Consider the following 13,951-nt stretch of genomic DNA (forward strand, 5'->3'; position numbering starts at 1 on the left):
TGGCAAATTGATAATTGCAAAGCAGAGTGAGGCATGCACTCTCAACACATGCCCAGGTTCAAGGGCAGGACAGGGGAAGAGTGAGTAATTGGGTGTAGCCTCCATACTTCCCATTTTCCAGCCACCTTCAGCTTAGGAATAGAATTGAGTCTTTCATGCTACTGTATTGTGTGTGTGTGTTTTTTTCTGTGTATTATGATGTTTTGACATCGTAAAAAACCTTTCTAGCTGGGGAAAGACTGTTGCTCCCTGGACTAGCCAATTCTTAGAAGTAACAAAGGACTCAGCATGTCTTTGACATGCAAACTAACCAATCCAGAGTCAGATCTTCTCTCTCTGGTCCATACACCTCAGGAGGCAAGATCCTCTGCCGTAATCATCGGAGGGCTAGGTGCCAGGCAACTAGAGACCACCACTATAGATCAAAGCCCACTGAAGAAATTATTTACACGAGCCAGTTCTAAGGCATTTACCCTGCCCTGTCTTGCCTTTCCCTCCAAACTCCAATAAAGGCTGTGGCCTAAGTGCTTCCCCTGCTCCTGTCTTTTGCCTGCTGACCACCTTGGTGTTCTCCCATGTGGCCTTGCATGATATGCTGTGCCTCCTGTCCCTAGGACCTGTAAATATAATAGCCATTGTTTTCCTGAGCCTCTCTGTGTCTCCTCTTGTGGTCACACTCACCTGACCATCTCATAAAAGGATACGAAATAGCTATTTACCTTTGACAATGAATTTTTAGTTCAAAAACCTACTAGAAGCCTTTAGAAAATCTAAAAAACATAGGATAACTTTGGTCATTTGCCTATTTATCCCATTTAAGGATTTGGGTGGTTGGTGGCCATACTTCTGCAAGACAGCCACGGCTCAGTCATCCCCTTGCTGGTTCCCTTGTCCTTGGAGGTCTCTATGGAAGGGTGCCAGAGCCACTGCTTGCTAAGTCATGAGGGTCACTTTAGCAACCTACCATTTCTCAGGTAGTTGGTGAGTCAGTGAATGTGTGTGTGTGTGTGTGTGTGTGTGTGTGTTTTGGTGGTGAAGATAAGGGGTGACTGCTGCAAACTGTTCAGACAACATGAGTTGAGATCCCAGCCCTACCTCAGTGACCTTGGATAAGTTACTCATTATCACTAATGTTTCCATTTATGCATCTGCTAAGAGGGGACAAGAATACTTCCCATATGGCATTAATGTGAGCACCAGAAATGGACCATGAAGGACCTGGCAACTCAAGTGAAGCAGAGCCTCATGGAAAGGAAGCCCCCTTTTATACACCTCATCCAGAACAACATGTATTTTCCACGGAATCATTGGTGACTTCTATTTAGAAAAGGAGAGGATTGTTAAGGCTTATGGCTGTCAGGAAATATGAAACTACCCACTCTGTAGCCAAGTCTCAGTAAAATCTGTAAGTTTTTGCAAACTCAGAGCTCATGGTTTTCACATATGGTATCTCCATTCTTAAATGTTTGAGCAAGTTGCTGGCATAGAATCTACACTCAAAAAATAATTGCTGACCAGTCTGAAAGAAATAATAGTTATGTAAAAATAATAGCTAATGTTTATTGAGCACATATTATTTTTCAGACACAGAAAGCTTTACAGACATTAATTCCTTTAAATTCCACAGCAATTCTATGAGATATGCTACTGATATCTCCATTTTACAGATGGGAGACGGAGACACAGAAAGGGTCAGTAACTTGGCCGAGGTCACAAAGCTTAGATACATGTTAACTAGGATGGTGGAGCTGCGATTCAAACCCAGTGATGATGATGGTGTTTTTTAATCTACTGAGCACTTACCAGGTGTCAGGCCCTTGCTATATATCTATACTTCTAATCATCACGACTGCCCTTCAGGAAGGATGATTAAGCTCTTTTTACTGATGAGAAAACTGAGGCCAAGTGAGGTGACGTGACCACAGTTTGCTCATGCTAAAACACAGGGGTTAAAGAAAAATTTCGCCAAGCTGAAGTTCTTGGACACAAATTTGCCCACCGTGTGCCCCTGAGCCTGCTAAAGCCTTATGCAATCCATCCTGGACCTCTTTGAGAACTCGGCTCAGCCATTGTGACGTAAACCAGCTCAAAGGCCAACAACAAAGAGTTTATAATCCAATTCTTGAGCCAGTCACCTAAACTCCAAATTTTACCTTATTTGTGGCACCTTCTATTTTCTCTCTATATTGGTGTCCATTCAGGGAGAGCCACTGAACATACTGATTGAGTATGGCTCTCCTTTGCCCTTGTTCTTTTCAGCTCTGTACTCTATTTTGATTCAATATGTGATTGATTCTAAAGCCTTCAGTCTTTCACCTGCCCTTGCTTGCCTTATTGAGAATGCATATTATTGTGCAAGTTGAACCCTGGTCACCTTTCCAGGGAAGTTTGTGCTTATTGTGGGCTGAATAACCACCTTCCCAAGATGTCCAAGTCTTAATCCCTGGAATCTGTGAATATAGTACCTGACAAGGCAGAAGAGACTTTATAGATGGGATTAAATGAAGGATTTTGAGAAGGGAGATGATCTTGGATTATCTGGGTGGGCCTAATGTCATCACAAAGGTCCTTATAAGAGGGAAACAGGAAGGTTAGAATCAGAGATACATGATAGAAGCAGAGAGAGAGAGACAGAGGGAAACAGAGAAAGAGAGAGAGTGATCGATTGATTGACTGCTGGCTTTGAAGATGGAGATGGGGCCACAAGCCAAGGTATGCAGGCAGCTTCCAGAAACTAGATAAGGCAGAAAATGGATTATCTCCTAGAACCTCCAGAAGGAATGCAGCCCTGCCAACACCTCGATTTTGGCCCAGGGAAACCCATTTCAGATTCCCAACTTCCAGACCTGTAAAAGAATAAATTTGTGCTGTTTTAAGTTACTAAATTTGTGATTATTACAGCAGCAACAGCAAACTAATATAGCACTCTTACCATCTCTAATTGTGAAGCTATGGAGCAAGGCTAGGCCATCAAACCAATGGTTGTATCTAGTCTCCCCCACCGTGTGCATCCCAGGCCCATTGCGAAGAAGGATTCCCTGCAGCCATGTTGGAATCTTGCCTGTTAAGAGAAAGAATGATTAGTTTTCATGTCTAAACCAAAAAGCTAGAAGAAATGGCCATGGAGAGTAATTGAGGCCATAGCCCCAATATCACTCACCACATCCATTCATTTACTCAGCAGTCATTTCCAGAAAGCGTATAATACACCTGGCGTTGTGCTAGCACTGAGGATACCAAGATGAATAGGCATCATCCCTGCCCTCAGATTGCTCACCATCCATGAGAGACAGAGAGAGGAATCAACAGACACTCAAAATACACTGTGGAAAAGCCAATGCAATAGACTCAGCCAAGGGCCGCATGGACAGGACCTCACCCTGAGGTTGGATGGAGGAAGAACAGGAGGGTGAGGACTGCTTCCTGGAGGATGTGACCTGGATGAGTCTTGAGGGAAAGTAGGTATTTGCCTCACGAAGGCATGAGGAAAGAACTTTCTAGAGCTATGCTGGCTCTGTGGTATGGTAGTCACCAGCCCCATATGGTGACTGAACACTTAAAATGTGGCCAGTCCAAACTGAGATGTGCTATAAGTGTAAAATACACACCAGATTTCAAAGACTAAGTGTGAAAAAAAAATGTAAAATATTTCATTAGCAACTTTAAAAATATTGATTACATGTTAAACTGATAATGTTTTGGATATGTTTGGTGTGCTAAATAAAATATACTATTAAAATTAATTTCATCTTTTTATTCTTACTTTTTTGAATATGGCTACTAGAAAATTTAAAATTACACATGCAGCAGACATTATATTTCTATTGGACAGCACTACTCTAAAGATAGGGTGCTGTAGCTGACGCTGTTGGTGCCCTGCCCACCTCCTCTTGCCATTCACCTCTCCCTGAAGGCTGCTTTCTGCAAATACCTGCAGCTCTCTGCATGAGGGCTTTGCCTGCATTGGAAAATTAATGCCCCTGGAATTAGCTCTCACACATTGTTGGGTAGGGAATTGGTGGGGGAGGTCAAATGCCACCACTTCCTTTCCCTGAGCTGGGACAATGTGGGGCAATTTTTACATTATTCCCAGAGGATTCAGCTCTGATGGCTCCCAGTGGTCAGTGTCTGGACAATAACCCTTTTAATAGCTTCCCTCCCAGTGTTTCTTGGGATCAAGTCCCAAATAAACTACTTACACCTGCATTCTTATCTCTGGAGGAACCCAAACCAAGAGAGCAAAGATCAGTTCAAAGACCAGGAGTTGTATTAGCTGTTTAGTAAGACTCTACTGTAATTTCGAGCTAGGACATCATAAGCATTGAGGCTGGAGAGTTAAGCAGAGGCCAAGCGACAAAGATCAACAAGAGCACATCTCAAGGATTTTGATTTGATGCTCAGAAAAATGGGACACCTTTGCCAGTTATAACAGGGAAAATAGAATCAGATATCTTTTCCTGAAAAATTTTTTTTATTGAGAAAACTCACATAACATAAAATCCACCTTTTTAAAGTATACGGTTCAGGGTTTTTTGGTATATACAATGTTGTACAACTACCACCACTATCTAATTCCAGAACATTTGCATCACCCCCAAAAGAAGCTCTGTACCGACCCATTAACAGTCACTCTCCATTTCCCCAGCCCCAGTCCCTGGCAACCACTAATCTACTTTCTTCTCCAAAGCTTGCCTCTTCTGGACATCTTGTATCAATGAAATATGCTCAGATTTGGAGGTTTCAAAATTTGTCTCTGGCTAGATGGAGTGTGAAGTGCAGACAGGAGGAGGAGCCAAGAGGAGGCAGGAAGACGAGAAAGAAGACCAGGGTGGCAGCAGTGGGGACAGAGAAAAACTGTGGATCAAAGAGACTTTGACGACACAGAACTGAGAGGACTTAGAGTTTGACTAAATATGGGGTAAAGGGGAAGGGAATGCTTAAAAAAAAATGCCAGCCAAGTCTTTTACCTCGGGAAACGTAATAAATGGGAAACCTATTTACAGAGACCCAAGATGCAGGAGGAGTAGGTTGGCAGAGCGGGGAGAGGTGAATTGGAGCATAAGTTAATGCCATAGATATAAGAAAAAGAACATTTATTGAGCACTCTGCAATTTCCAAGGCGATTTTTCAGTTGCAAAACTCCAATCTGACTTTCCTCACAAAGAACGCTCACTGTTGTCTTCTCCTTGTGAAAAATGTCCAGTCCGTCTTTCCGAAGATGAACCTGCCCAAGAGCCTGAGCTGACCCACTTGTTCTTAGAATACTGAGCAAGCTCCGCGCTGGGGACCCAAGAGTTCAGACCCAGTCACTGCCTGTAGAGTCTAAACAAGACGGCACCAGGAAAGTGACACCGCAGAAGAGAAGGAGAAAGCCAGAGAAATAAATGAACGAGACACAAAGCCCGCTGAAGGAATGTTTCTGCGGTCGTTCCCTGTCGTCTCTTTTACTGGCTCTGCAGTACTCCACGCCAAAATCGCCCCCGTGGTACCTGAGAGGAAATCACGTGCAGGAGTGAGAGCTTATCCCTGCTTCTCCATCTTGAAATTAATTCAAGATGCACACATTTGCACACATATAGCACACAGTTGGAATGGGCCACATTTCGCAGAATAATCCCATTGTATATCTGCCAAGTGCAGCATTTCCAGGACTTTTCTCCTGGAAATAGAACAACTCTCTCTACTTGGAAACTGAGTTACAATATATAAAAGCACACCTCGATTTTCACAGAGAACGTGTCTGGATGATGGGTCATTTTCTCCCATATGCTGTTTTCCAGATTTTCCACAATGAATTTACAAGTATTACTTTTATAAGCAGAAAACGCATACCTCTAAATAGAAAAGAAGAGCCAATCATTTATACAAAAACTCACCTGTCACTCTGGCCTTTACAGGCTCCGGTTGTTCTTTCTTATCTCTGCTAAATAGTACATCCATCGCACAGGGCGCCGAGCAAGAGTGATATTGACAGTGAACAGACGCTCCTCCGTGTTCAAGGCAACTGCTCCTTGGCTCCTCCTTTCCTTTCCTTCATGCTCTCCTGCAGCTTCCGTTCTTTACAAATATCTCCCTCCCTCCTGGTGCCACTTGTTTCTCCCTTTGCCTTTCTCTCTCCAAGGGCCTGCTATTTCTTTGTATGCCAGTGGGGAAGCTGCACGGTTATTTATGTTTGATCAAAGATCAATTCCCCAGCCATGTGTCCTAGTTAATCTTTAATCCTCTTATTGTGTTCCCAAATCTTTCTTTCCAGTTCCACTTTTGGTATCACCAAGAAAAGCTAGTTTCTTGCTGAGTTTAGATTGGCAGGATAATTTAGCCGTACATTCTGCTTCAGTATGCTGTCAGAAATAATGCAACCTAGGAAGTAGGGGTGGTTTATAATCAGAGAAACTGTCAGGACCACCAAAGACTCCTGGAATTAGCAGAGCCTAGAGTGTCATCAATCAAATGAATTCCTGCTGCACAGTATGGAAACTTCTGTAGAGATGGGAAAGTTTTGTTTTGTTTTGTTTTGTTTTGTTTTGTTTTATTAAAGGTCCCTGAGCCTCCTACCCCCAACCCCAAAATCATATATAAAGAGCAATTCAATTCATTATATTTCTCTTTTGGAGAAGTAAACATAAAATACTTCATGTACCCATTTAAACAATAAACATAGGAAACCAAAAAAATCTATTTAATAACTATGAGGAATAGGTGACAATTCCAGTGACGTCAGAAGCATGGTGGCATGAGGGATCTCCCCTGATCTCTCCCCTTGAAATTACAGCAAGCTGAACAACCTCAATCCAACAGACAACAGATAACACTCAGCCTTGTACATAGACACATATGAGAGATCTACACATCAGAGCATCTGAAGGTGGGCGAATCTGGTGATAAAGAGAGGAGGAAAGGGAGAGAAGCAGGAACTGTGGGAGAGACCAGTGCTGCATATGCAGCCCCGAGCTCCTGGCAAGAAGCAGGCAGGAGGAGTTAGATGGCGATTCTCATTCTTTGAAGCCTGGAACACTCTTGCCTGAGTGATCAGCATATTCCTTGTTGCAGAGCCCAGTAATTAGGGAAGAGAGCAGGGCAGACACTGAAAATGGAGGGATGACAGCTGTGTCTTAGCAACTGCCATTGCCAAGCAGAAGGCTGAGTCACAGAGCCTGGCCACCTCTCCTACCATCTTGGAGGCCGCCCCTTCCCCCCTCCGCCAGACTTGGGTGCCACCTACTGGAAATAAAACAACAACAACAACGAAAAAAAAAACTCTTATCTACCTGCTAAAGAGAGATCGCTATATAATCAAGTTTCTTTAAGAAAAAAAAAAAAGGCAGGATATATTCCTATTAACACCTAGGTGAAGAAATAGTCCATCAAACATCATGAACAACCCAGGTGATAAGGAAGCTCAGGAAGAAAATGAAAAATCTCCAGAAAATAAGCTTAAAGTTATATAAATATGTGATTTAGATGACAGAGAATTCAACATTGCACTTCTGAAAAAGCTCAATGATAATGCAAGAAAATTCTGATCAACAGTTGAATGAATTTAGGAAGAAAAGAACCAAATAAGCCATATGGAGATGGAGAACTCAATAAAAGAGCTGAAGAATGAAATAGCAAGCTTAGGAAATAGAGCTGATCAGATGGAGGAAAGAATTAGTGATATTGAAGACAAATCTGGAAATGACACAGATGAAAGAAGAGAGACTTAAGAGTGAAAAAAAAAAAAGAAAGAACTCTACAAGAACCATCTGACACCACCAGAAAAGGCAATATAAGAGTAATGCATAGGAGAAGAGAAGGAGAAGAGAGGGAGAAGGGAACAGAAAGCATTTTCAAACAAGTTGTTGATGAGAATTTCCCAAACCTACGGAAAGAACTGAATTCTCGAATCCAAGAAGCAAACATAACACCTAATCATCTCAATCCAAAAAGGCCTTTTCCAAGACACATTATACTAAAACTGTCAAAAATTAATGACAAAGAAAGAATTCTCAAGGCAGCCAGGAAAAAGGAGACATTAACCTATAAAGGAAAACCCATTAGATTATCATCAGACTTTTCAGCAGAGACTTTACAAGCTAGGAAGAAATAGAACAAAATATTCAAACTATTGAAAGAGAAAAATTACTAGCCAAGAATAATATATCCAGTAAGGTTCCCCTTGAGATATGAAGGAGAAATAAAGACTTTTTCAGACATATAGAAGCTGAGAGAATTTTCCACCATAAAGCCTGCATAGGAAATACTAAAGGTCATTCTACCTGAAACAAAAAGACAAAAAAAAAAAAAAAAAAAAAAAACACAAAACAATGAGTAGGATGATTAACAGATAGAAACGGGAAACTGCAACTCTTATTAAGAACAAGGTATTATATACTTAAATATTACACAATGGTTAAAGGTCAAAAAAACACTTCAAAAAGAGAAGAGGACATTAATTACTGCAACCTAGAAATGAACTCACAGCATAAATAGGGATAATTTGAGGCAACAAAAACAGAAAAGGGGAAGAAGTAAAGGTGTAAATCTGCCAAGGGGATTGGAGATGATGAAAGCAGAAGAAAAAGAACTACTGTATACATGAAAATGTCCTTTACATAAACTTAATAGTAACCACACCAAAAAAAAAAAAAAAAAATCCGGAACTGAGATACCTAACATAAAACAAGAGGGAAGAGAAGGAAAAACCATACAACACCACCATAATAACAGACAGAATAACAGACAGAATCACAAGGACAAAGAAACAATGGAGACATCGAGCTACAAGAAAACAAAAGATAAAATGGCTATAGGAAAACTTCATATTTCAATAATCGCCCTAAATGTAAATGGACTGAACCCATCAATAAAATGGTACAGAGTAGCAGATTGGATCAAAAAACAAAACCCAACCATACACTACCTTAAAGATACTCATCTTAATTGCAAAGACAAAATATAGACTTAAAGTGAAAGGGTAGAAAACAATACTCTAAACAAATGGCATCCAGAGAAAAATAGGTGTAGCCGTACTTATATCTAATGAATCAGACTTCAAGATAAAGGTAACAAGAGACAAAAATGGACACTTCATAATGATAAAGGGGACAATATATCAAGAAGACATAATCCTTATCAAAAGATATGCTCCCAACCAGGGAGCACCAAAATATATAAAGCTACTACTAACAGAAGAAAAGGGAGAAACTGATAAAAACACAATTATAATAGGATACCTAAATACCTCACTGTCAGCTATGTATAGATCATCCCAACAGAAAATCAATTTAAAAAATCAACCTTAAATGACACATTAAACCAATTGGACATAATTGATATTCACAGGGCCTTTCATCCCCAAACACTAGATTACACATTCTTCTCTAGTGCACATGGAACATTCTCAAGGATAGACCACATGTTGGGACACTAAACTAGCCTCAACAAAGATTGAAAGATTGAAGATTGAAATCATACCAAACGTTTTCTCTGACCATAACACTTTGAAATTGGAGATCAACTGCACAAGGAAGTGGGATGAACCAGAAATACATGGAGATTAAAAAACATGCTACTAAAGAATGACTAGGTCATAGAAGAAATAAAAGGCGAGATCAAGAGATACATAGAAACAAACGAGAATGAAAATACAACATATTAAAATTTGGGGGATACAGAGGAAGCCGTAATAAGAGGAAAGTTCATACCATTACAGGCATATCTCAAGAAATAAGAAAAATCCCAAATAACCTAATATTATATCTTAAAAAACTAGAGGAAGAACAAATGAAGGTCAAAGTCAGCAGAAGGAAGGAAATAATAAAAATTAGAGCAGAATTAAATGAAATTGAGAACAAAAAGACAATAGAAAACATTAATACAACAAAGAGCTAGTTCTTTGAAAAGATTAATAAAGTTGACAAACCCTTGGTTAGACTCACTAAGGAAAAAAGGGAAAGGACACAAATAAATCAGTAAAGAAAGAGGAAGAGTTATGACAGATACCACCAAAACACGAAGCATCTTAAAAGAATGCTATGAAAAATTATATGCCACCAAATTCAATAACCTAGAAGAAATGGACAAATTCTTAGAAATATACAACTTTTATAGACTGAATCACGAAGAACTGAAAATTTTAAATAGACCAATCAACAGTAAAGAAATCGAAAGGGCCTTTTGAGCCCTTGAGCCCTTTGAGCCATGCTTCTCTTGCTCGGGCCCGCTTCCATGTCTGGAAGTGTACTTTCCCTTCTAATTAAACTTTTCTTTTCTGCTGTAAAATAAAAAAAGAAATTGAAAGAACCATCAAAAACCTCGCAAAAAGTAAAAGTCCAGGACCAGATGGCTTCACTAGTAAATTCTATCAAATATTCGAAGATGATTTAATACCTGTTTTTCTCAAACTTCTCCAAAAAAAATTGAAGAAGCAATACTTCCTAATCATTTTATAAGGCCAACATCACCCTGCTACCAAAACATGGCAAAGATAACACAAAAAAGGAAAACTACAGACCAATATCTCTGATAATATAAATGCAAAAATCCTAAACAAAATACTAGCAAATCGAATATGACAATACATTAAAAAGATAATACATTATGATCAAGTGGGTTTCATTCCAGGGGCACAGGGATGGTTTAACATAAGCAAATCAATTGATGTGATACACCACATAAATAAAGGATAAAAACCATATGATCATATCAATGGATGCAGAAAAAGCACTTGACAAGATATAGCATCAATTTATGATTAAAACACTTAATGAGTATAAAAGGAAAATACCTCAACATAATAAAGGCCATATACGACAAACTCTCAGCTAACGCCATACTTAATGGTGAAAACTAAAACCTTCCCTCTAAGATCAGGAATAAGACAAGGCTGTCTCCTATCACCACTCTTATTCAATATAGTGTTGGAAGTCCTAGCTAGAGCAACCAGGCAAGAGAAAAAATAAAAGGCATCCAAACTGGGAATGAAGAAGTCAAATTGTCACTTTTTGCAGATGACATGATTTCCTATAGAGAAAACCCTAAAGACTCCACCAAAAAACTATTAGAAACAATAAACAAATACAGTAAAGTTTCAGGATACAAAAATCAATGTACAAAAATCCATAGTGTTCCTATACACTAACAATGAATTCTCAGAAAAAGAAATAAAAAAACCAATTCATTTTGCAATTGCAACAAAAAGAATAAAATACCTAGGAGTAAACCTAACTAAGCATGTGAAGAACTTATACATTGAAAACTACAAGACCTTATTAAAAGAAACTGAAGAAGACACAAAGAAATGAAAAGATATCTCATGTTCATGGATTGGGAGAATCAATATAGTTAAAATGACTTTATTAACCAAAGCAATATACAGATTTAATGCAATTCCATCAAAATCCCAGCGGCATTTTTTATAGAAGTAGAACAAAAAAATCATCAGATTTGTATGGAAGCGCAAAAGACCCTAAGTAGCCAAAGGAATCCTGAGAAAAAAGAACAAGCTGGAGGTATCAGTCTGCCTGACTTCAAATTATACTACAAAGCAACAATAATCAGAACAGCATGGTATCAGCAGAAAAATAAACACAAAGACCAATGAATCGAAATTGAGAGTCCAGAAATAAACCCTTGTATATATAGGCAAAAAATTTTCAATAAAGGAGCCAAAAACACACAGTGGAGAAAGGAAAACCTCTTTAATAAATGGTTTTGGGAAAATTGGAAAGCCACAAGCAAAAGAAAGAAACTAGACTGCTGTCTGTCACCATATACCAAAATTAACTCAAAATGTATCAAAGACCTGAATAAAAGACCTGAAACAATAAATAGCATAGAAGAAAACATAGGTACCAAACTCATGGACCTTGGATTTAGAGAGGATTTTACGAATTTGACCTCAAAAGCAAGGGAAGTAAAAGCAAAAATAAATGAATGGGCCTATATCAAACTAAAATGCTTCTGTATAGCAAAAGAAACAATCAACAAGACAAAGAGACAACCATCTGAATGGGAGAAAATATTTGTAAACAACACTTCTGATAAGGGCCTAATATCCAAAATATACAAAGAATTCATACAACTCAACAATAAAAAAGACAAATAACTCAATTAAAAAGTGGGTAGAAGACCTGAACAGCCATTTCTCCCAAGGAGACATACGAATGGCCAACAGACATATGAAAAGATGCTCAACCTCACCAGCCATTAGAGAAACACAAATCAAAACCACAAAGAAATTACCACCTCATACTTATTAGAATGGCTATCATCAACAAGACAAATAATAATAAATACTGGAGAGGTTGTGGGAGGGAAAAGGAACCCTCATACATTGCTAGTGGGAATGTAAATTGGTACAGCTGCTATGGAAAACAGTATGGAATTTCCTCAAAAATTAAAAATAGAATTACTGTATGACTCAGCAATCTCTCTTTGGGGCTATTTACCCCCTAAATTTGAAAACATTTATTCATAAAGACATATGCACCCTGATGTTCATAGCATTATTCACAGTGGCCAAGACATGGAAACAACTGAGTGTCTTTCACTAGATGATTGGATAAAGAAGATGTGGTACATATATACAATGGAATATTACTCAGTCATAAGAAAGGATAAAATATTTCCATTTGCAAAACATGGATGGATCCTGAGATTATCGTGCTAAGCGAAATAAGTCAGACAGAAAAACTTGATAACCATATGATTTCACTAATATGTGGGATATAAAACTGAAAGCAACAAATGAACATGACAGACAAACAACCAGAGATTCATGGACATGGACAATAGTTTGGTGGTTACCAGAGTTCGGGAGAGGTACACAGAGGTAGAGAGGGTCAAATATATGGTGACAGAAGATAATTTAACTTGGGATAATGAACACACAATGTAATATATATATGACATATTATTGAATTGTACACTTGAAATCTATGTGATTTTATTAAGCAATGTCACCCCAATAATTAATAAAAAAAATAATTAGTAGACTATTTGAAAAAAGAAAGCACTATAAGAAATACTAAAAACAAACTTCGGCTCAACTTCCTGGTCTATCGAGAGGGAGAAACAATGCATGAATTTGATTTTAGGGTTTCCCTGTATTTGTGCACCTCAATGTAAAATCCATATTCAAGATGTTATGAATATTGGGTGATGAGTTCATAAACTCATCTTAACTCATGCTGCTTAAAGAAAGTACCAGCCATTCCTCTCTAGGTAGAGTAAGGAAACGGGGAGGAGCTGCAGCTTAGTGTAACGATTGTCAGGTCTGGGCTGATACAGTCTTCTAGGGCGCAGGCTGAGAGCATCCTGGTCTGGCTGTGCTTCCACCTTGGCTGTACATTCCAGTCACCTGGTTGGGCCACACTGCAGACCCACTAATTCAGAGTCCTTGAGGATGGAACCCAGCCCTCATTCTTATGTGTAGCAGACACTGAGAAGCCCGGGTCCAGTGGAACATGCTACACATTTGTATTGATACTAGATTCGCATTCCTCCTTTTTCTGTGTATCTGGGCTATATTACTTACCCTCTCTGAGCCTCCATTTCCTTAACTGTAAAATAGGGGCATAATGATATCAAAATCTCAAGGTTATTGTAGATCAAGTGTCTAGCCTCTGGTCCCAAACAGTTATCAATCATTGTTACTTCCCTTTCTTCCCCATTCTCTCAGAAGGCTCTTCCCTTTGACCTACATTTTCCATTAAGTCTTATAATAGCTTGCCAATTTATTCTGCTATCTAGTCTAAACATGTGTATCCGTGTCAGGGTTATTTATTTCTAGGTTGTGAAAGCTGCATTCTTGTAAGTATTAAATGAGAATGTCTGGCATACGCTGAGGGGTCAGGAAAAAAAATCACACCACCAAGGAAAGCAGTTCTGGTGCAGACAAAAGAATTCAAGTCTTAGAGATCAGAAGACCAGGGTTGGGATCTCAGCCCTGCAATTTAAAAACTCTGTG

General features: G+C 39.1%; 1 protein-coding gene across 1 annotated transcript in view; it reads right to left on the minus strand.

Moving 5' to 3' along the window:
• The window catches only part of BCO1 (beta-carotene oxygenase 1), a 32,597-nt gene extending 26,161 nt beyond the window's left edge, over positions 1-6,436 (minus strand). The window contains exons 1-2 of the mRNA XM_039888814.1: positions 5,877-6,436; positions 2,933-3,061 (exon numbers count right to left, since the gene is read on the minus strand). Of these exons, the coding sequence (XP_039744748.1) occupies positions 2,933-3,061; positions 5,877-5,940 (193 nt within the window). The 5' untranslated portion in view covers positions 5,941-6,436. The remainder of the gene's footprint in view (positions 1-2,932; positions 3,062-5,876) is intronic.
• Positions 6,437-13,951: the final 7,515 nt, after the last annotated feature.

Source organism: Pteropus medius, unplaced genomic scaffold, assembly GCF_902729225.1.
Source record: "Pteropus medius unplaced genomic scaffold, Ma_sr-lr_union100, whole genome shotgun sequence".
Lineage (NCBI taxonomy): Eukaryota > Metazoa > Chordata > Mammalia > Chiroptera > Pteropodidae > Pteropus > Pteropus medius.